General features: G+C 48.4%; 1 protein-coding gene across 3 annotated transcripts; it reads left to right on the top strand.

The window, feature by feature from the left end:
• The first annotated feature begins 393 nt into the window (after positions 1 to 393).
• ATPSCKMT (ATP synthase c subunit lysine N-methyltransferase) lies at positions 394 to 21631 on the top strand. 3 transcript variants are annotated; one of them, XM_077309829.1, is made up of 6 exons: positions 394 to 790; positions 8502 to 8773; positions 13401 to 13538; positions 15082 to 15132; positions 15497 to 15610; positions 21106 to 21631. In XM_077309829.1, the coding sequence occupies exons 2-6, from the start codon at positions 8513 to 8515 to the stop codon at positions 21280 to 21282; spliced, it is 741 nt and encodes a 246-aa protein (XP_077165944.1). In that variant the 5' UTR covers positions 394 to 790; positions 8502 to 8512; the 3' UTR covers positions 21283 to 21631. The 3 variants fall into 3 exon arrangements, with proteins under 3 accessions (XP_077165944.1, XP_077165946.1, XP_077165945.1); XM_077309830.1 differs by lacking the exon at positions 15497 to 15610 and having other exon boundaries at positions 415 to 790; XM_077309831.1 differs by lacking the exons at positions 15082 to 15132; positions 15497 to 15610 and having other exon boundaries at positions 400 to 790.
• Positions 21632 to 22622: the final 991 nt, after the last annotated feature.

Genomic DNA, 22622 nt, shown 5'->3' with positions numbered 1-22622 from the left:
ACGGGCCCCTTTGAGAGCTCACTTTACCGCGCAGGCGCCCTCAGTGGAATTAGGATAGCAGTTTAAAAATATTAAACTGAATAATTTGAAGTCTGTCATAAATTTCCCCACAGGACACGTTTCTAGTTTCCCTATTTCAAGGTTAGTCTAACTGCGGCCCTCTATATGTCAATGGACTACAATTCCCATGAGCCCCTGCCAGCCTTTGCTGCAAAGGCTGGCAGGGGATCATGGGAATTGCAGTCCATGGACATCTGGAGGGCCGCAGTTAGACTACCCCTGGCTTACGCTGTCGTACGAAAGAGAGTTTATGGATGAGGGGCGCCCTATACAATTCTCATCCCCTCAGGTTTTAACCCTGGAAGCCAGATTCTGGCCTCTCTCGATTATCACGGACTACATTTCCCATGAGACCGCGACGGTGCTAGCAGGAGCTCACGGGAATTGTAGTCTGGACATCGGGAGAGTCACAATTTGGTCACCACTCCCTGGTGTATCAATTCCCCCGCTCCGCTTCCATGGATGGTACAACGCCTCCTTTATCCACACGACGACCCTGCACAGTTGCCGAAAGAAAGGGAAGAGGCCCAGATCGGCCGTGGAGTTTTATGGTGGCAGACGGGAGTCAATCTCGCGAGACTCTGCAGGGACGTCAGGAGACAGAAGAGAGGCAAGGTGGTCTTTGAAGGCTCCGCCCCCTAGGGAAGATACCACTGAGGAGCTCCTGCTGGGGGAGCCTCCCCCCCCCCAGGCTTCGTCCTGACCTTCGTGCCCTGTCTGAGACTCCGAAGTAAGTACCTTTGAGTCCCGGGCAAAGGAAGGCGGCAGTCCTCTGCAGCTGTTAACCGGGGAGGGCGAAGTTCGAGTCCAGTGGCGCCGTTTTATTCTCGGTAGAAGCTTTCGTGAACAAAGTTCAATTCTGGGCAGACGCTTTCATGTGCATGCATACCTTAGGGCGCAGCTAACTTCAATTCTGGGTATAAGCTCCCGTGTGCATTGTTGTTGTTGTTGTTAGGTGCGAAGTCGTGTCCGACCCATTGCGACCCCATGGACAATGACCCTCCAGGCCCTCCACCATTCCCCGGAGTCCATTTAAGTTTGCACCTACGGCTGCAGTGACTCCATCCAGCCACCTCATTCTCTATCGTCCCCTTCTTCTTTTGCCCTCCATCACTCCCAGCATTAGGCTCTTCTCCAGGGAGTCCTTCCTTCTCATGAGGTGGCCAAAGTATTTGAGTTTCATCTTCAGGATCAGTCAGGGCTGATCTCCTCTAGGACTGACCGGTTTGTTCGCCTTGCAGTCCAAGGGACTCGCAAGAGTCTTCTCCAGCACCACAGTTCAAAAGCCTCAATTCTTTGATGCTCGGCCATCCTTATGGTCCAACATTCACAGCCATACATTGCAACTGGGAAGACCATAGACTTGACTAAGCGCACTTTTGTTGGCAGGGTGATATCTCTACTTTTTAGGATGCTGTCTAGATTTGCCATAGCTTTCCTCCCCAGGAGCAAGCGTCTTTTAATTTCTTTGCTGCAGTGATCTTGGAGCCCAGGAAAATAAAATCTGTCACTATCTCCATTTCTTCCCCATCTATTTGCCAGGCATTGAGAGTTGCCGGATGCCATGATCTTTGTTTTCTTGATGTTGAGTTTCAAGCCAACTTTTGCACTCTCCTCCTTCACCCGCATCAACAGGCTCTTTAGTTCCTCTTCACTTTCTGCCATTAGAGTGGTATCATCTGCATATCTGAGGTTGTTGATATTTCTCCCTGCAATCTTGATCCCAATTTGTGACTCCTCTAATCCCGCCTTTCTCTTGATGTGCTCCGCATACAAGTTAAATAGGCAAGGCGACAGTATACAGCCTTGCCGAACTCCTTTCACAATTTTGAACCAATCAGTGATTCCATGTTCAATTCTCACTGTTGCTTCTTGACCTGCATATAGGTTTCTCAAGAGACAAATAAGATGCTCTGGTATTCCCATCTCTTTAAGAACTTGCCACAATTTGTTGTGCTCCACACAATCAAAGGCTTTAGCATAGTCAATGAAGCAGAAGTAGATGTTCTTCTGGAACTCCCTAGCTTTCTCCATGATACAGCGTATGTTGGCAATTTGATCTCTAGTTCCTCTGCCTCTTTCAAATCCTGCCTGTACTTCCGGAAGTTCTCGGTCCACATATTGCTGGAGCCTAGCTTGTAAAATTTTAGCATAACTTTGCTAGCATGAGAAATGAGCGCAATGGTGCAGTAGTTTGACCTTTCTTTGGATTTGCCCTTCTTTGGGATTGGAATGTAAACTGACCTTTTCCAATCCTGTGGCCATTGCTGAGTTTTCCAAATTTGCTGGCATATTGAGTGTAGCACTTTTACTGCATTGTCTTTTAAGATTTTGAATAGTTCAACTGGAATGCTGTCACCACCACTAGCTTTATTGTTGCTCAAACTTCCTAAGGCCCATTTAACTTCACATTCTAGGATGCCTGGCTCCAGGTCAGTAACTGCCCCATTGTGGTTATCAGGGATGTTAAGCTCGCTCTTGTATAGTTCTTCTGTATAATTTTGCCACCTTTTTTTAATCGCTTCTGCTTCTCTGAGGTCCCTACCATTTTGGTCCCTTATCATACCCATCTTTGCATGAACGGTTCTATTCATATCTCCAATTTTCTTGAAAAGATCTCTGGTCCTCCCCATTCTATTGTTTTCTTCTATTTGTTTGGACTGTTCATTTAAGAAGGCATTCTTATCTCTTCTGCATTCAATTGGGTCTATGTTTCTCTTTCTCCCTTGCCTTTCACTTCCCTTCTCTCCTTAGCTATTTGTAAAGCTTCCTCAGACAGCCATTTTGATTTCTTGCATTTCTTTTTCTTTGGGATGCTTTTAGTTGCTACCTCTTGTACAATGTTGCGAACCTCCGTCCATAGTTCTTCAGGCACTCCGTCTATCAGATCTAATTCCTTAAATCTATTTGTTACCTCTACTGTATATTCGTTGGGGATATGATTTAGTTCATACCTGAGTGGCCTAGTGCTTTTCCCTACTTTCTTCAATTTAAGCCTAAATTTTGCAACAAGAAGCTGATGATTTGAACCACAATCAGCTCCTGGTCTTGTTTTTACTGACTGTATAGAACTTCTCCATCTTTGGCTGCAGAGCCAGTCAATCTTATTTCTGTGTTGACTGCCTGGTGATGCCCATGTGTAGAGTCGTCTCTTGGGTTGTTGGAAAAGAGTGTTTGCTATGACCATTGTATTCTCTTGACAAAATTCTACCAGCCTGTGCCCTGCTTCATTTCGTACTCCAAGGCCAAACTTACCTGTTATCCCGGTTATCTTTTGGCTTCCTACTTTAGCATTCCAATCCCCCATGATGATAAGCACATCATTTTTTGGTGTTGCTTCTAGAAGGTGTTGTAGCGCTTCATAGAACTGGTCAACTTCATCCTCTTCAGCAAAAGTGGTAGGGGCATAGACCTGGATTACTGTGATGTTGAATGGTTTGCCTTGGATTCGAACTGAGATCATTCTGTCATTTTGAGGATTGTATCCCGACTGCTTTTCCTATTCTCTTATTGATTATGGAGGCTACTCCATTTCTTCTGCGAGATTCTTGTCCACAGTAGTATACCTGATGGTCATCTGAATTAAATTCACCCATTCCTGTCCATTTTAGTTCACTGATTCCTAAAATGTCGATCTTCAATCTTGTCATCTCTTGTTTGACCACGTCCAACTTGCCTTGATTCATGGATCTGAGGTTCCAGGTTCCTATGGAATAAAAATCTTTACAGCATCGGACTGTACTTTCGCCACTAGTTACTTCCACAACTGAGCGTCCTTTCGGCTTTGGCCCAGTCGCTTCATTCATTCTGGCGCTACTCGCACTAGCCGTCTGCTAATCCCTAGTAGCATATTGGATACCTTCCGACCTGAGGGGCTCATCTTCCGGCGTCATATCGTTTTGCCTTTTGAATTTGTCCATTGGGTTTTCATGGCAAAGATACTGGAGTGGTTTGCCATTTCCTTCCCCAGTGGATCACCTTTTGTCAGAGCTCTCAGCTATGACCTGTCCGTCTTGGGTGGCCCTGCACGGCATAGCTCATAGCTTCACTGAGCTGCGCAAGCCCCTTTGCCACGGCAAGGCAGCGATCCTTGAAGGGGTCCCGTGTGCATTGCACACCTTTAAATCCAGATTTTAATACTGAGCATAAGCTTTCACGTGCATTTTAATTCCAACAAAGTTTAATTTAGGGCAGTGGTCCCCAACCTTTTTATCACCGGGGACCGGTCAATGCTTGACAGTTTTACTGAGGCCCGTACGGGGGGTAGTCTTTTGCCGAGGGACATCACCGCCGCCTGAGTCCCTGCTCCACTTGGTTTCCCGCCGTCCGCTGGGGGGCGCTGCCAGCAGCAGCTGCGCAGTGCCACGCCTAGCGGGAGCCCCAGCCATGGCAGTCGCCGGAGAGCACCAAAGGTGAGCCGGTAGCAGAGTAGTAGGGCAGCCCCCGAGGCAGCAGCCAGGAAGGAGGAGGAGGAGTAGTCGCGGACCAGTACCAACTGATCTGCGGATCGGCACCGGTCCCTGCACCGGGGGTTGGGGACCACTGATTTAGGGCATAAGCTTTCGCATACGTGCACACCTTCAAGTCCATCAAAGTTCATGCACACTCCTTGAATTCATGTGAACTTTACCCCCACATGAAACTGCATCACACTGAACTGCAAGCTTTTTGCATGCTTACATATGAGCGTTTGCCAAAGAATGCAGTAGGGCGGGGGTCCCAACACCTTTTAGAGTAAAGCGCATTTAGACAGTGGCTGGGGCTATATGGAGCTTTGGGTGTTCTGATTGGCTGTGCAGATTAAAACATTTTTAACAGATCTTCAGCCTGGGAGTAGATAAAAGTAGGGTCTCAGTGATTTTAAACATCCTCATGAATTCATATGATTTTTACATTTTCTATAGACCATGTTTTAGTCAGTTCGCAGCACCACAAATATCATGCATCTGCTGCTTCATGGGGCAAAAAATTAGTTATCCAACAATCCTCATGCTTTTTGCAGGTTACAGATAAAAAATCATGGAGTTGCTCCTTCATGGTGCCAAAATAGCATGAAAACATGGTACCACTGCATGGATCTTAAAGGGGTCATCCCAGCATTGGGTTATCCCAGCATTACCATCAAATCATATATGTCGACAGCCATAGCTTGTTGTCATTGTTGTCAGCCATTCAATCGTGTCTGACTCTTGGCAATCCCATGGCTCAAGTGCCACTACAATCCACAGAATCATAGAATCATAGAGTTGGAAGGGGCCATACAGGCCATCTAGTCCAACCCCCTGCTCAACGCAGGATCAGCCCAAAGCATCCTAAAGCATCCAAGAAAAGTGTGTATCCAACCTTTGCTTGAAGACTGCCAGTGAGGGGGAGCTCACCACCTCCTTAGGCAGCCTATTCCACTGCTGAACTACTCTGACTGTGAAATTTTTTCCCCTGATATCTAGCCTATATTGTTGTACTTGTAGTTTAAACCCATTACTGCGCGTCCTTTCCTCTGAACCCAAGGGAAACAGCATCCTGCCCTCCTCCAAGTGACAACCTTTCAAATACTTAAAGAGGGCTATCATGTCACTTCTCAACCTCCTTTTCTCCAGGCTGAACATTCCCAAGTCCCTCAACCTATCATCCTCGTCGCTCTCCTCTGTAACCTTTCAATTTTATCTACGTCCTACTTGAAGTGAGGCCTCCAGAACTGCACACAGTACTCAAGGTGTGGTCTAAACAGTGCCGAATACAATGGGACTATAATATCTTGTGATTTTGATGTGATGCCCCTTTTGATACAGCCCAAAAGGACATTTGCCTTTTTTACCGCTGCAACACACTGCCTGCTCATGTTTAGCTTACAATCCACAAGTACCCCAAGGTCTCGTTCACACACAGTGTTACCTAGAAGCGTATCCCTCATCCGGTAGGCATGCTTTTCATTTTTTTGACCCAGATGCAGAACTTTACAGTTATCTTTATTAAATTGCATCTTGTTCTCATTTTCCCATTTTCCCATTGTGTTCAGATCTCGTTGAACTCTGGCTCTATCTTCTGGAGCATTTGCCAGTCTTCCCAATTTGGTGTCATCTGCAAACTTGATGAGTAGTCCCTCCACCCCCTCATCTAGGTCATTAAGAAAAAAATGTTAAAAAATACTGGACCAAGCACCGAGTCCTGAGGTACCCCGCTACTCACCCCCCTCCAGTCTGATGAAACACCATTGACAACAACTCTTTAAGTGCAGGTCGCTAACCAATTCCCAATCCACCTAACTAGAGACAAAGGAGACAAATCCATGCTGACTTCCTTGGATGACCAAATTGGCTGAACCTCTTGTGGGTTCCTCTACCATTTAATAAATGAAATTGTCAGCCAGGCAGGTCAGAAAGTTGCATGACTGAGGACGCTTCGCAGAGTTTGTTTCCCAGCACACATCTGGGAAATTGAAGTCACCCATGATGACAAGGTCCTGCCGCTTGGATATTTTCTCAAGCTGCTCACAAAGTGCAGCATCCACATCCTCTCGTTGGCCAGGCGGTCGGTAGCAGACACCAACCACCACACTGTTTGTTTTCCCCTCGCTTATTTTCACCCAGATGCTATCCACTGTAGATATGCTCTCCTTCACTAGAATTTCCTGACAGGTAAGCCCTTTCCTCACATACAATGCCACTCCTCCACCTCTTCGATCTGTTCTGTTTTTTCTGAACAGTTCATATCCATCCACCATTACATTCCAGTCATGAGAATCATTCCACCAAGTTTCTGTGATGCCTACTAGATCATACCTTTCCATCAGCATGAGAAGTTCCAGCTCTTCCTTTTTATTGCCCATGCTTCGGGCGTTAGTATAAAGACATCTGAATCCTTTTACTTTTGGTTCCCTATGAGCTGGCCTTTCCGGTTGGGCTGCCTCCGATCGTTTTCCTTCCATACACTCCCTATGTTGATCGTCTCCTTCCCCTAGTGGCTTTAGTTTAAAGCTCTCCTGATGAATCTCCCTAGGTTCCTGCCAAACACATTCTTCCCCAGTTTCGATAAGTGCAGTCCATCAGGTGCTAGTAGGCCTTCCTCAAGAAAGGCTATCCCATGGTCCCAGAAACCAAATCTCTCCTGCCGGCACCAACTACGCAGCCGGTGATTCACCTCCATTATCTTCTTCTCCCAACGCATTCCTCTTCCCTTGACAGGCAAGATTGAAGAGAATACCACTTGTACCCCAATTTGCTTGAGTTTCCTCCCCAGATCTTGATAGTCTCTTTTAATAGGAGCGATGGTATTCAGGGACATGTCATTCGTTCCCACATGGACCATCACAAATGGGTAACGATCCGTAGATTAGCCTCACCTGGTCAGCAGCCGTAGATTAGCCTCACCTGGTCAATAATAGCCTCGCCTGGTCAGCAGCAACACTCCCCAGTAGCTCTCTCCACGTGCTCTCAGTTGTCTGAGCTCTGTTCAGGAATGGAGGGAAGGACAGAGCTCTAAAGAAGAGTACCTACAGGTTACTAGGCACTGTAGATCAATCATCAGAAAGGCCAAAGCTGAGAGTGAGCTAAGATTGGCCAGGGAAGCCCATTTTAACAAGAAAAGATTTTTCAGTTATGTGAGGAGCAAACGTAAAGTAAAGGAGGCAATAGGCCCACTGTTGGTTGCAGATGGACAAACTCTAACGGAGGATGCAGAGAAAGGAGAAAGGCTCAGCACCTATTTTACATCTGTTTTTTCCCACCAAAGGATTTCTTTTACATCTGTTTTTTCCCACCAAAGTAGCTAAGGGATAGCATCTGTGTGACAGGTTGCTGGCAGGGAGCCCCCGGCAGCCGCGCTCTGCACGGCTGCCAAGGGCTCCCTTGCTTCGCGCCTCCGACGCGTCAGGCCACCAGCAAAGGAACAACTGCGAGCCGCGCTGCGCACGGTTCGCAATTGCTCAGGGCTTGGAATCGAAGGGAGCAATCGACAGGCGCTTTGTCTGTCCGGAGGAAGGGTCCAATCCGGACCCTTCCTCATCCCGGATAGATCCCACCCAAGAACCCCTTACAGTGTTGTGATGATTCTACTATTCTATGAACATTTTCCTTTATTTTCTTAGTTCCTATTGAAGTTCTCTGTTCATCCAAATAGGCTTCTTAGAGCTCCTGTAGTGTTTTCATCCTTCTGGGATAGTCATTGATTGAGCATGCAATAGCTCTTGTTTGAGTAGCGCCCACCCTTCACATGCTCCCTTCTCTTCCAGCATTCTCGTCCATGGTATCACAAACATCATGTCTCTGAGTTTATTAAAGTTTGCCCTACGAAAATCCAACATCCGCATCTGGCTACAAGCTTGATGGTGGCCACTTTGAGACCTCATTGGAGAGAAAGACAAGAGCTAAATGCAGTAAATAAATAATGCTTTTGTGTGACTGGATGGCACCCCTGGTGTTTCATACATGGTTTCTATTTTCCAGCTCTATTTGTTATGTCAAAAATACTTCCTGGAGAAAGCCAAGGCCAAGATGAAGGTTCTCGACCAAGGAAATGGGGCTTGTGGGCTACTGGCATTATCGGGGGCTCATTAGTGGTGCTGTATTCGATTGCCACCCCATTCGTTGCTCCAGCCTTGAGGAAGCATTGCCTGCCATTTGTGCCTGCTACTCCAAAGCAAATTGACAACGTCTTGAGTGCGCTGAATGGCCGAAGTGGATGCCTGGTGGATATTGGTAGCGGAGATGGACGCATTGTAAGTTTAATGTCAGCTGTTTGGAGGGGGAACTGGGATAGCCGGATCTAGGTTGGGAAATTCCTGGACTAATTCCACAGTTCTGCTTTGCCAGAGCATTCTCAACCCATTGGATTCTAAATGTAGATTCCAAATTTGCACGAGGCATTCTGTGTCTGTGGTTTTCTCCCGTCACTGGTCAGGACTCCAATCGTGGCATTTGTTTTGCATTTTCTTGGGAGAGTGGGCAGTCCTATCTTCCGCCATTTGGGGGGGTGTTTCTGAGCATGTGCAATAATGCACTAGTGCCATAATGCCATCAAAAGTCATGTTCTTTTTTAAATCACACGCCCCCATCCCACAATTCCTGGGGGACTCAAATCACCCACACGGTGATTTGATCCTGGCCCCTACCTGGTCGAATGAGCTCCCAGAAGAACTGCGGGCCTTGACGGGCCTGCAAGATGGGGCTCTTCTGCCAGGTGTTTGTTGAGACTGGGTGGGGATCCCAGGGTACAAGAACCCCTCCCCCCAGTTGCTGAGCACAGTGTTAAGCTGTGCCTGGAGACGTTGGATGATCTACCCCCGATTTTTATTCTTTTTATTGCCAATCATATGCTGTCATCTGGACCAACTCCAATGGCCAAAGCATGGGGAGAAGTTTTTAATAATGTACAGCCATCTGTAACCGCTCTGAGATAAAAAAAAATAAAGGAGTAAGCCCTCTGTGGGAGGAGTTGGTCCGGGATGAGGAAGCCCACTGATTGGGGTCTTGCCCCTGAACTGACAAGTGGAGGGGCCGATCGGCTGGCGCTTTGCGCCAGCCGATTGGGCCCTCCGCTTGACAGCCCACCTCCCAGACCGCCCACCCTCCACCAGGGCCTGCCTTCGCCTGCCGGCCGCCATTTCAAGACTCACAGCCGGCAAGGCATGTCACTGTCCGACCGCCCTGCCCTCCTATGTGACGCGCAGCCCGCTGGCCCCACCACGCCATAACTTCACCTGGAAGCCGACGAGCCGCTTGCCCGGCTGCACGCCTCCCCAACCGCCACCACCCACCACAGCCTGCCTTTGCCTGCCGGCTGCACTTGCACACCTGTAAGCCCCCAACGAACGTCGCCGCCCGCCCTACCCTCCCATGCGCCCAGACTTCCCCAAGGAAACGATGAAACGCTTCGCCAGCCAGCTGCCTCCCATTCCACCCACCCTCCACCACACAGTCGGCCTTTGCCTCCAGCCCACCATTGGGAGCCCCCCCCCGGACGGCCAGCCACGTCGCCTCCTGCCCCTCCAATGCGGGGCAGGGAGCGCCGGCCCCGCCACGCCCCGACTTTGCCTGGGACCCGACAAGGCAAGTACTGAGCCCAACCAATCACCACCACCGCCACTTTCTGCCACGCCCTCTCCCCCCCTTACAAGCTCTCCCCATCCCCACTCACCACGTTCTCCCCCCCCCAGCGCTTCATAGCCCTCCCCATCTACACGCACCTCCGTCCCGCTGCTTCCCGCCACCCGTCCTCCCCCCCTGCTCCAAAACCCTCCCTATCTGGCCGCACCTCCGCCTCAAGATTCATCGATGCATACTCTGCGGGAAAGAGTACAACTGCACTTTCTATGCCAAAGGCCAACTGGACAGAACACAAGCCTACGGGAACAACAAGATGCAGCAAGCCTCGATATGAGACCCCCTTAAGAAGACCGAGGAAGGGAAAGGAGAAGCAGTGGTTGAATTTTTTTTCTCTTTTTTTTTTGTTTTCTTCTGTAGGTACATAGGCAATATAATCGTAAGTACCAAAAATATAAAACGGGGTTTCTTCCCCTTTATTTCTTCTTTATTAGTGTATTGCCATAGGGCCAAAGCTCATACTGTTCTGCAAAAAATGTTTAATATTTAATTCAAATCTGAAAATATACCTGTCAGGATGGCTCTTAGAATGTGTCAATGTTTTATAGATGTACTAGTACAAAAGCCCATTGTATCCGAAATACAATGGGCGCTAGCAGGCTGGGGCAGAGTAAAAGGTGGCTTACCGGTGAGCGGGCGGGCTCCCTCGCGGCGTCTTCTGGCTGGCGGCCATTTTCTTGATGGAGGCGGCGTGTAGTCCGATGCCGGGGGCTCCCTTGTGCTGCGGCAGGGAGTCCCCGGCAGCGCGGCTCGCAGTTGCTTCCTTGAGCGGCGGCTTGACGCTTGCCCGGCTGCACGCCTCCCCAACCGCCACCGCCCACCACAGCCTGCCTTCGCCTGCCAGCTGCACTTGCATACCTGTAAGCCCCCAATGAACGTCACCGCCCGCCCTACCCTCCCATGCGCCACGGAGAGTGCCGGCCCCGCCACGCCCAGACTTCCCCAAGGAACCGATGAAGCGCTTCGCCAGCTGTCTCACGATCCGCCCACCCTCCACCACACAGTCGGCCTTCGCCTCCAGCCCACCATTGGGAGCCCCCCCCCGGACGGCCAGCCACGTCACCTCCCGCCCCTCCCGGCTCCGCCGCGCCCCGACTTCGCCTGGGACCTGACCTGACGAGTCAAGTACTGAGCCAACCGATCACCACCGCCGCCACTTTTTGCCATGCCCTCTCCCCCCCTTACAAGCCCTCTCCATCCCCGCTCACCGCATTCTCCCCCCTCCCGCACTTCATAGCCCTCCCCATCTACACGCACCTCCGTCCCGCGGCTTCCCACCACCCATCCTCCCCCCCCAGCTCCAAAGCCCTCCCCATACCCTATCACCTCCACGTTCTCCCCCACTCCAAAGCCCTCCCCATCTGGTCCCACCTCTGCCGCCGCTTCCTAAAGCATCCAAGAAAAGTGTGTATCCAACCTTTGCTTGAAGACTGCCAATGAGGGGGAGTTCACCACCTCCTTAGGCAGCCTATTCCACTGCTGAACTACTCTGAATGTGAAAAAATTTTTCCTGATATCTAGTCTATCTAGTACTTGAAGTTTAAACCCATTACTGCGTGTCCTCTCCTCTGCAGCCAATGGGAACAGCATCCTGCCCTCCTCCAAATGACAACCTTTCAAATACTTAAAGAGGCCTATCATGTCCCCTCTCAACCTCCTTTTCTCCAGGCTGAACATTCCCAAGTCCCTCAACCTATACAATGGGACTATGACATCTTGTGATTTTGATGTGATGTCCCTGTTGATACAGCCCAAAATGGCATTTGCCTTTTTTACCGCTGCATCACACTGCCTTCTCATGTTTAGTTTACAAGTACCCCAAGGTCTCGTTCACACACAGTGTTACCTAGAAGCGTATCCCCCTTCCAGTAGGCATGCTTTTCATTTTTCTGACCCAGATGTAGAACTTTACACTTATCTTTATTAAATTGCATCTTGTTCTCATTTGCCCATTTTTCCATTGTGTTCAGATCTCGTTGAACTCTGTCTCTATCTTCCGGAGTATTTGCCAGTCCTCCCAATTTGGTGTCATCTGCAAACTTGATGAGTAGTCCCTCCACCCCCTCATCTAGATCATTAATAAATATGTTAAAAAGTACCGGGCCGAGCACCGAGCCCTGAGGTACCCCGCTACTCACCTCTCTCCAGTCTGATGAAACACCATTGACAGCAAGTCTTTGAGTGCAGGTCTCTAACCAATTCCCTATCCACTTAACTATCTGAAAATCCAGATTGCAGTCCTTCAACCTATCCATCAGAACATCATGGGGAACCTTGTCAAAAGCTTTACTGAAATCCAAGTAAATGACATCAACCGAATTTCCCCGATCCAGCAAACCTGTTACTTGGTCAAAAAAGGAAACCAGGTTGGTCTGGCAGGACCTGTTGGAGACAAATCCATGCTGACTTCCTTGGATGACCAAATTGTCCTCCAGATGTTTGCAGATCGCTCCCTTTGACACTCGTCATGTCTCTGAGTTTATTAAAGTTTGCCCTATGAAAATCCAATATCCGCATCTGGCTACAAGCTTCCTTGCCTCCTCCTCTTAGCAGGGAGTCTCCAATTACCAGTACTCTCCTTTTTTTTCTTCTCTACTCCATTTCCTTCTATCCCAGTGGCCTCTTCCCATTGTCTTAGACTTTGTTTTGGGACCTCTTCCCTCGTTGACCCTTGCACCTCCTCTGCAAGGGCCTGAAATCCTTGAGCATGGCCTTGCCAGGGATTAAACCTGGGACCTTCTGCATGCAAAGCAGAGGCTCTCCCACTGAGCTCTACCTCCCTCTTGGATACAAGCTTTGTCTTGCTTTCAGACTCCTACTCTGGGAGTGCTAACACTATACTGGCTCTGTTTACATAATTTCCATGATTATCACCTTCTGCATCTGCAAAGCAGATGTTCTTCTACTGAGACACACACAGCCCCCAACACACCTCCCCTTTCTGCAAGAGGATCTAAATAACTGCCTCTTTTTTGACAAAGTGCAACTCTGGCCTCCAGAGAGAAACAACTCGGCAGACCCAATAAACCAAATAAGGGCAAGTCTCTGCAAAAATGGAGGTTTTAAGCATCAAAATGACCATGGCTTGAGCAAATGAAAAATGTTTCTTTTAAGGCTACAAACTAAAGCAGCTTTCCTAAGGTATAAATACATTGAGCGTGTGTTAAATTATTATCTGTTGTCACTCAGCTGCAGGGAACCCCTGTCTGCTGCTCAAAGGAAAATCTGTTTTTTCTTTTACAGGTAATTGCAGCTGCAAAAGTTGGTTTCAAAGCTGTTGGGTACGAACTGAATCCCTGGCTAGTGTGGTATTCCCGGTACCATGCTTGGAAAGCAGGGGTGCATCATAATGCTAAATTTTACGTTTCAGACTTATGGAAGGTATGTGTCTTTGGAAAGCATTTGCAGTGATACAAATAAAAACCAGTCAACACACAGTAGTGCAGCACCTTTGGAATATGCTTAGGGCCATTCCGCACAGATTCTTTGTAGCAGGAGTGTGGCAAATTGAAATCGCTACAAAAATGCGGTTATGCACAACGTCGTAGACAATCTGCCACACTCCTGAAACCGATCCGCAAAAAGCACTTCGTTGTAGCGCTTTTAGGGAAATCCCAAAAAGTAGATTCACCCTCCGGAAAGCGCTACACTCTTGCAACCAATCTGCAACACTAGCGGAAAGGTTCTGTGCATTACCATTGTTGCAGTTTCTGCAAAATCCCTCCCCCTGACTCTCTCCTCTGATCTTCCGGTGAAGTGATTGCCATTTTTTTTTCTCGGAGCGAGCGGAGATCAACGCACCGGCGAGCCTTCATTTACCCAGTGAGGCTTCCCCGGCTGCAGTCCCTCCCCAGAGCTGTTTTAAGTCACCAAGCACCACACAGCCCCGTTTGCTGGTTTATTTTCCCTTTATTTTTCCCTTTATTTTCGGCCAAAAATCGCACCCGATGAAATGGCAGCTCAAACGCCACCTGCTAGCTAGATGGGTCTCTCCGTTGCAACGAATCAACGCAGATTCGTTGCCACGTGTGGTTTTGTTTTTTTTAAACCTGCCTTAAAGGGAAAGGGGCATTTCGGGAGCATGATAACGGCCGCCCATTGGTTGCTTGTTTGATTGACGGCCAGGGGCGGGACAGAGCTCGGCAATATCTCTTCCTGGCTAGCGATTTTTGCTGAGGCCGGAAAACTGTGGGAAACAATAGAAACGCAACTGGATTCCACTACAAAGGCAGGTATGCATAACGACAAATTCCACTATTTAAAATGGCGTTTTTTCATTCCACAACCAATTTGCAACATAGATCCTGGTGCGGAATGGCCCTTAGTATTTTAGTAAATGATCAATGGAGTCATTTAAGCAGGTGGTAAAGCAACAAATTCCCTTCTGCTCATGTGTCCCTCACCTTATTGTGCCTGTAGAGCTCTCCAAAGAGTTTCTTTCTGACTTGATCTGTGCAGAGCACCATGTATACCCTCCATTACTAAAGCTTTCCACTTTTGCCTTTGTACGCAGTCGACCCTTTCACCTGCAGGATGCTACCAAGTTTCTTGCTCATTCATGACTTGGCTGTGGCAGGACCTTTTTGCTTGGCTGTCTGTCTCATTCATGACTTGGCTGTGGCAGGACCTTTTTGCTTGGCTGTCTGTCTCTTCCGTTTCTTTCCTCTGCCCTGATGGTGCAGCTGCAAGCAGACAATCGTGTGCTCTGGTTCTCCATCAGCAAATGATGATCCTGGGGGCAGGCCATTGCCACGGTCAGAGACGGAGAGTGGACTGAATTGCACTGAATTGACATTTAACAGCTGTTGGATCTTATGGGATGTAGAGGATGGGTGTTCATTTGAGACACAAATGTGTATGTACATGTTAGGCAAATCCACGTGTTTAGAGGGTGAATATTAACACTTTCTTTTTTAAAAAATAGGTCAATTTTTCCCAATTTACAAATGTGGTTATTTTTGGAGTACCTCAAATGGTAAGTTTCAAGTTTTCTCCTCTCTGCTGTCTAGATATGGTAGAACTCCTTATAATAAGTTGATGTGATATAATGTGAGATCCCCAGGGCTAGGGGATCCATTCTTGGGGGGGGGACTCGAGATGAGGCAGCATACCCAAACAGTGAGGCTTGCGCTGAGTTTTTTGGCTCTTTTATATTGTCTACTCCAGAGGTTAACCACTGCCCTTGGCTTGGCCAGCTTCCTGTTCCTGACCGCCACCTGTTTACACCTTGCTGCTAGGGCAGAATTTCTAGCCTGGTAATCTTAAAGGTTTAGCCTAACCAGGTTAGGCTTTAGCCTAAGCAGAAATTCACCAAACCACATTGTTTGCCTTTTATTCAGGCACATTCATGCCATATTCCTCTCAAAAAGGATGCAGTCCAAAATATTGGATGGAATTGTGAGATCCACAGGACCCAGCCAGCTACCATCCGGTCTTGTATTTGGCATTTCTGGGTAAGGTGGTTGAAAGAGCTGCTGCGGACCAGCTCCTCGCATACATGGAGGAATCATAGAATCATAGAATCATAGAGTTGGAAGGGGCCATACAGGCCATCTAGTCCAACCCCCTGCTCAACGCAGGATTAGCCCTAAGCATCCTAAAGCATCCAAGAAAAGTGTGTATCCAACCTTTGCTTGAAGACTGCCAGTGAGGAGGAGTTCACCACCTCCTTAGGCAGCCTATTCCACTGCTGAACTACTCTGACTGTGAAAATTTTTTTCCTAATATCTAGCCTATATCGTTGTTTAGTTTACAATCCCCAAGTACCCCAAGGTCTCGTTCACACACAGTGCTACCTAGAAGCGTATCCCCCATCCAGTAGGCATGCTTCTCATTTTTCTGACCCAGATGCAGAACTTTACACTTATCTTTATTAAATTGCATCTTGTTCTCATTTGCCCATTTTTCCATTGTGTTCAGATCTCGTTGAACTCTGTCTCTATCTTCCGAAGTATTTGCTAGTCCTCCCAATTTGGTGTCACCTGCAAACTTGATGAGTAGTCCCTCCACCCCCTCATCTAGATCATTAATAAATATGTTAAAAAGTACCTGAAGTACCCCGCTACTCACCTCTCCAGTATGATGAAACACCATTGACAACAACTCTTTGAGTGCGGTTCTCTAACCAATTCCCCAACCCGGGAAGGCCTTGGTGCCGGGCTGCGGCTCCTTCTTCCCTCCCCCCCCGAAGCGAGAAGCTCGCCAGGCCGCAAGCAAATCGGCCGCCAAAATGGCTGATTAGCTCGCGGCCCGGCAAGCTCCTTGTTTCGGGAGGGGAGGGAAGAAAAGCTTGCCAAGCCACAAGCTAATCGGCCGCTTTAGCGGCCAATTTCCTGGCAGCCAGGAGGGGCCAGGAGGGGGAGCCGCGGCCGCCGGCATGGCAGTGGCGCAAACGCGCATGCGCAGACGGCTGCACATGCACGTTTGTGCTGGGGATGCCGCATGTGCGCGGCCCCCCGGGCTGCCCTCTCCCCCCCCCTCCGCCGCAGCGGTCCGCAGCGGCTGAAAGCTTGCGGACCGCTGCTCTAACCAATTCCCTATCCACCTGATTATCTGAAAATCCAGATTGCAGTCCTTCAACTTATCCATCAGAACATCATGGGGAACCTTGTCAAATGCTTTACTAAAATCCAAGTAAATGACATCAACCGAATTTCCCCGATCCAGCAAACCTGTTACTTGGTCAAAAAAGGAAACTAGGTTGGTCTGGCAGGACCTGTTGGAGACAAATCCATGCTGACTTCCTTGGATCACCAAATTGTCCTCCAGATGTTTGCAGATCGCTCCCTTTAATATCTGCTCCATTATCTTCCCCACAACAGAGGTCAGACTCACTGGTCTGTAGTTTCCTGGGTCATCCTTCCTCCCTTTTTTGAAGATCGGAATAACGTTTGCTCTCTTCCAGTCCTCCGGGACATCTCCAGTCCTTAAAGAGGTTCCGAAGATGATGGACAAGGGCTGTGAAAGTTCTCTGGAAAGTTCTTTGAGTACTCTCGGGTGCATTTCATCCGGACCAGGGGATTTGAACTCATCCAGTGCAGCTAAATGCCTCTCGACAACCTCTCTATCCATGTTAACCTGCCACCAAGACACTATCCTTTGGCTACGGCCATCTCTATATGTGCCTAAACCCTTTGACCTGTGGGAAAAAACAGATGTAAAATAGGCACTAAGCCTTTCTGCTTTCTCTGCATCTTCCGTTAGAGTTTGTCCATCCGCACCCAACAGTGGGCCTATTGCCTCCTTTACATAACTGAAAAATCTTTTCTTGTTACAATGGGCTTCCCTGGCCAATCTTAGCTCACTCTCAGCTTTGGCCTTTCTGATGATTGATCTACAGTGTCTACTAACCTGTAGGTACTCTTCTTTAGAGCTCTGTCCTTCCCTCCATTTCCTGAACATTTTCCTTTTCTTTCTTAGTTCCTCTTGAAGTTCTCTGTTCATCCAAATAGGCTTCTTAGAGCTCCTGCAGTGTTTTCGTCTTTCTGGGATAGTCATTGATTGAGCATGCAATAGCTCTTGTTTGAGTAGCGCCCACCCTTCACATGCTCCCTTCCCTTCCAGCATTCTCGTCCATGGTATGACACGCGTCATGTCTCTGAGTTTATTAAAGTTTGCCCTACGAAAATCCAACATCCGAGTCTGGCTACAAGCTTCCTTGGCTCCCCATCTCAAAAGGAATTCTATGAGGACATGGTCACTTCCCCCTAGGGTCCCCACCTCCTTCACCTCATCCACCAACTCTTGCCTGTTGGTCAGTATTAAGTCCAGTATGGCTGAACCTCTTGTGGGTTCCTCTACCATTTGATAAATGAAATTGTCAGCCAGGCAGGTCAGAAAGTTGCATGACTGAGGACGCTTCGCAGAGTTTGTTTCCCAGCACACATCTGGGAAATTGAAGTCACCCATGATGACAAGGTCCTGCCGCTTGGATATTTTCTCAAGCTGCTCACAAAGTGCAGCATCCACATCCTCTCATTAGCCAGGCGGTCGGTAGCAGATACCAACCACCACACTGTTTGTTTTCCCCTCGCTTATTTTCACCCAGATGCTTTCCACTGTAGATATGCTGTCCTTCACTAGAATTTCCTGGCAGGTAAGCCCTTTCCTCACATACAGTGCCACTCCTCCACCTCTTCGATCTATTCTGTTTTTTCTGAACAGTTCATATCCATCCACCATTACATTCCAGTCATGAGAATCATTCCACCAAGTTTCTGTGATGCCTACTAGATCATACCTTTCCATCAGCATGAGAAGTTCCAGCTCTTCCTTTTTATTGCCCATGCTTCGGGCGTTAGTATAAAGACATCTGAATCCTTTTACTTTTGGTTGCCTATGAGCTGGCCTTACCGGTTGGGCTGCCTCCGATCGTTTTCCTTCCATACACTCCCTATGTTGATCGTCTCCTTTCCCTAGTGTCTTTAGTTTAAAGCTCTCCTGATGAATCTTCCCAGGTTCCTGCCAAACACATTCTTCCCCAGTTTCGATAAGTGCAGTCCATCAGGTGCTAGTAGGCCTTCCTCAAGAAAGCCTATCCCATGGTTCCAGAAACCAAATCTCTCCTGCCAGCACCAACTACGCAGCCGGTGATTCACCTCCATTATCTTCCTCTCCCGACACATTCCTCTTCCCTTGACAGGCAAGATTGAAGAGAATACAACTTGTGCCCCCATTTGCTTGAGAAAACTTCGTTGCTCGACCCATATCAGTCAGGCTTCCATTCTGACCACAGGGTGGAGACAGTGTTAGTTGCCCTGTTGGATGATCTCTGTCACCAGCTGGATTGGGGCGGTTTCACCATTCTTGTACTGTTAGATCTGTCAATTGCTTTTTATGTGGCCGACCACGAGCTATTGGTGCACTGCTGGGGCACGGATTTGGGGTACAGCCCTTCAGTGACTGCGCCCCTTTCTCCAAAACCGGACCCAGAGGGTGGCAGTGGGGGATGAGTTACCCTTGTCGACTCCCTTATGGGGTCCCGAAGGGGGTGGTGCTCTCCCCAACTTTGTTCCACATCTTTATGGGCCCTCTGGCACAGCTGGTATGGAGTTGGGGGCTTGGTTCAATATGCAGATGACACTCAGCTCTATCTCCTCATGGATGGATGGACAGGATCCCCCCCCCCGATTGATTCACCAGATGTTTGGAAGCCATAACCTGCTGCAAGCAGACTACAGCCTGAGTCACCTGAAACTCAACCTGTCCAAGACGGAGGTCCTGTGGTTGGGTAGGAAGGAGGCAGACCAGGAAGCATTTTTACCCATCCTGGCTGGGACGCAACTGACCACGTGCCGCAGGCCAGAAATCTGGGGGTGACTTTGGATGCCTATCCATGGAGGCTCAGGTCACTAAGGTAGCCCGCCAGGCATATTTCCACCTTCGCCAGTCGAGGCTACTAGTGCCCTACCTGTCTCCTGAGCACCTAACCACAGTGATCCATGAAATGTTGGCCTCTAGAATTGACTTGTAATATGCTCTACAAAGAGCCTCTTGTGGCGCAGAGTGGTAAAGCAGCAGACATGCTGTCTGAACCTCTGCCCATGAGGCTGGGAGTTCAATCCCAGCAGCCGGCTCAAGGTTGACTCAGCCTCCCATCCTTCCGAGGTTAGTGAAATGAGTACCCAGCTTTCTAGGGGGTAAACAGTCATTACTGTTTACCCCCCAGTGGCAAACCACCCCGTATTGAGTCTGCCAAGAAAACGCTAGAGGGCGTTACCCCAAGGGTCAGACATGACTCAGTGCTTGCACAGGGGAGACCTTTAATTTTATACTCTATGAGGGCCTGCCCTTGACCCTGACCCGGAAATTACAACTGTTGCAGAATGCAGCTGCAAGGGACCATGTAGCCCATCATGTCGGTACCGTTGTTGGTCAGAAGCAGCAGAATAATGTTTGATTCCAGTAGCACCTTTAAGACCCCAAAAGTTTTATTCAAGGATACAGTCCAAAAATGTGTGCCTGCATAAAACTTTGTTGTTCTTATTAAATACTAGCCGCAAGAATGGGCTTTGCAAGGCTTCCCCCCGCCCATGGAGTAGGGGTTTCCCCGCAGGCTGCCAAGCATGGCCATCACCTGTGCAAGGCAGCGGGTGCACTTGGCGGGCTGCGGGGAAGGGAAGGCCTCCCCCCCTCCGCACCTTAGCTGTGCCAACCACGGCCGCTGCCTGCACAAGGCAGCAGCCGCGTTTGGCAGGGTGCAGGGAAGGCTCCCGCCGCCGCCTGGGGCCCAGCAAGTGCGGGGACTTGCTGTTTCAGGCGTGTCTGTGAGGCGAGGGGTGAGGGAGGGTGGGTGGTGCACGGGCCTTATTGGCCCTATTTTTACTCAGACAGCCGGACTTGCTCCTCCCCGAGGCCGGTTTCAGAAATATACATAGGCACCAGGGATAAAGATGTTTAAGGTGCTCACTAATAAGTGCTGTTCAGTAATGAAATCAGGAGGAAAAAACTCACAGGATCATAATACAGAATAGTGCAGGAGACAATGTTACAGAGGAGAAACAGAAACTGAAGGTTAAAGACTCAGGATAAGGGCGACATTTTCAGATGCTGTTGAAGCATCCTCAAGGAGGAAGAAGTCTCTGTGTCTGGGAAAGGAAGACTTATTCTACATGGCTTCCTCTGTTGATCTTTTAGCTGTCATCCCGCCCCTCATTTTCTTTTGTACCTCTCTTTTGTCCACCCAGCATCTTTCTCCTTTTGATGTTTAGCAAATCAATTATTTTAATTCTTGTATGTCCTTTTTTGTTTACAATTCTTCAGCTCCTTCAAAGTGCTATCATCCGTGTTTGATTGTTCTATTCCAAACTCATTTTCTAATGATTTTGCAGTCCCTGGGTCTTTTCTACTGAGCTCTTCATACAGCTTAACGCATTCAGTTCTAATCTGTATTCTGTCACTGCATGTCGTGTCTTCCACACCACCCAAAGCACTTTTTGCTTCTTCTCAGATGCTGCAACTTGAGGACAAGCTTGGAAAAGAACTCCGGCCAGAAGCCAAAGTTGTTGTCTGTCGTTTCCCTTTCCCCCACTGGAAGCCAAGTCATAGCACTGGAGAGGGCATCGACACCGTGTGGGGATATAATTCAGAATCTTTCAGAATGAATGGGAAGATGTCTGAACTATGACCAAGCATACTCCTGATTACTCGAGGTTGGGTTGACCCAAACATATGTGAGATTAAGTGGATGATGACCAAGCAAGTTGATCTTTTCTGTCTTCCCCAGCAGTGCCCTGCTCTGCCTTCCCATGTGACATCCAGATCATAAGTTGACATTTATGGGGCTTGTATACCAAAATGCATCAAGGTACAGGAGCTGTACTGAGGTGGGGAAAGCAGGGAATATCCACTGGGACAAACTGTTTGAATCTGTTGTAAGTCTGGACACAGCCCTCCAAATGGGGAAAGTAGTTGTTTTCTAGATGGATACAATTCCATTGATTTGTCAGTAAAACATTTCAGAAGTAATAGCATTACCTGCAAAATGCATGGACCTTTTTTTTTTTTTTTTTTTGTAGTCCTGGTTCAGATCAATGTCCCAAGCTCAGTGGGTAGGGAAAACAGAAGTGATCACAAGTTGTGAGATAATTTAAAATGTGATAGTATAATAAATAGCAAAATATAATGATGGATTTAGAACTAGGGGCAAAGCCAGGAATATAACGGCACTAGAGCTTGGCAGTGGGAAGAGGAAGGGGAAGAATTTCTCCAGTCTGTAAGGGCATGGGGTTGTGTGTTGCGTGAGAGGTTGTGTTGGTGTGGTGACAAATGAGGGCATGAATGTTGTTCTGTCTCACAGCCCGAGCAGAATGACTTTCGACAGAGAGTGTCCAACACATAGGCATATCATGGCAGCAAACTTACATGGTGGCTGGAGATCTTCTAAAAGAAAATGGTTCTTTTAGGTTTAGTTTGGTGAAAAAGAGTGTGTGTTCCATCTACTGTGGTTGGCTGAAGACTAACAGTTTGGAAAGAGGGAGGGAGGGAGGGAGGGGTGTTTTTCCACCTTGGCTGTTAGCCAGGAAATTGGGCTTATCTTCCAATCACATTTGGGGAACAAAGGAAAGAGCTAACTTACTACAATTCCCAACATCCTATCTCTAAAAGTGACAAGGGAGAATATCTCCTACTTCTCGGCACTCTAGCTAAAGGCTGCCTGGCTGGACAGAACAGGTATGGAGATATGAGTGTCAAGAACCTGTGGTTTGGAATGTTCGTTGAGTGTGGGAGAGGACTGACCTTTGGGAATTTTGGCATAGTGGTTACAGATGAGCTTTCCAGAGCCATGTCTTCAGATATGTGAAGGGAAAATCAGACTGGAGACTCTTCTTAGGGAAAGATTACATGGCAACCAATTCCTCCCAGTTCTGCGTCATTTCCCTTCTTCTGTGAATTAGGCCACAAACACTGAAATGTCCCCCTGCCCTAATACACATGGGGTAGTCACAGTACACAGGTGTCCACCCT

This window comes from Paroedura picta, chromosome 14 (assembly GCF_049243985.1).
Source record: "Paroedura picta isolate Pp20150507F chromosome 14, Ppicta_v3.0, whole genome shotgun sequence".
NCBI lineage: Eukaryota > Metazoa > Chordata > Lepidosauria > Squamata > Gekkonidae > Paroedura > Paroedura picta.
This window is presented reverse-complemented; position numbering and strand designations above follow the sequence as displayed.

Excerpts from the sequence above, each read along its gene's own strand:
- ATPSCKMT (XM_077309829.1), top strand. The coding sequence starts at position 8,513 with ATGTCAAAAATACTTCCTGGAGAAAGCCAAGGCCAAGATGAAGGTTCT. Across the intron at positions 13,539-15,081 it reads ACGTTTCAGACTTATGGAAG|GTCAATTTTTCCCAATTTAC; the intron begins GTATGTGTCTTT and ends TTTAAAAAATAG. Across the intron at positions 15,611-21,105 it reads CTTGTATTTGGCATTTCTGG|ATGCTGCAACTTGAGGACAA; the intron begins GTAAGGTGGTTG and ends GCTTCTTCTCAG.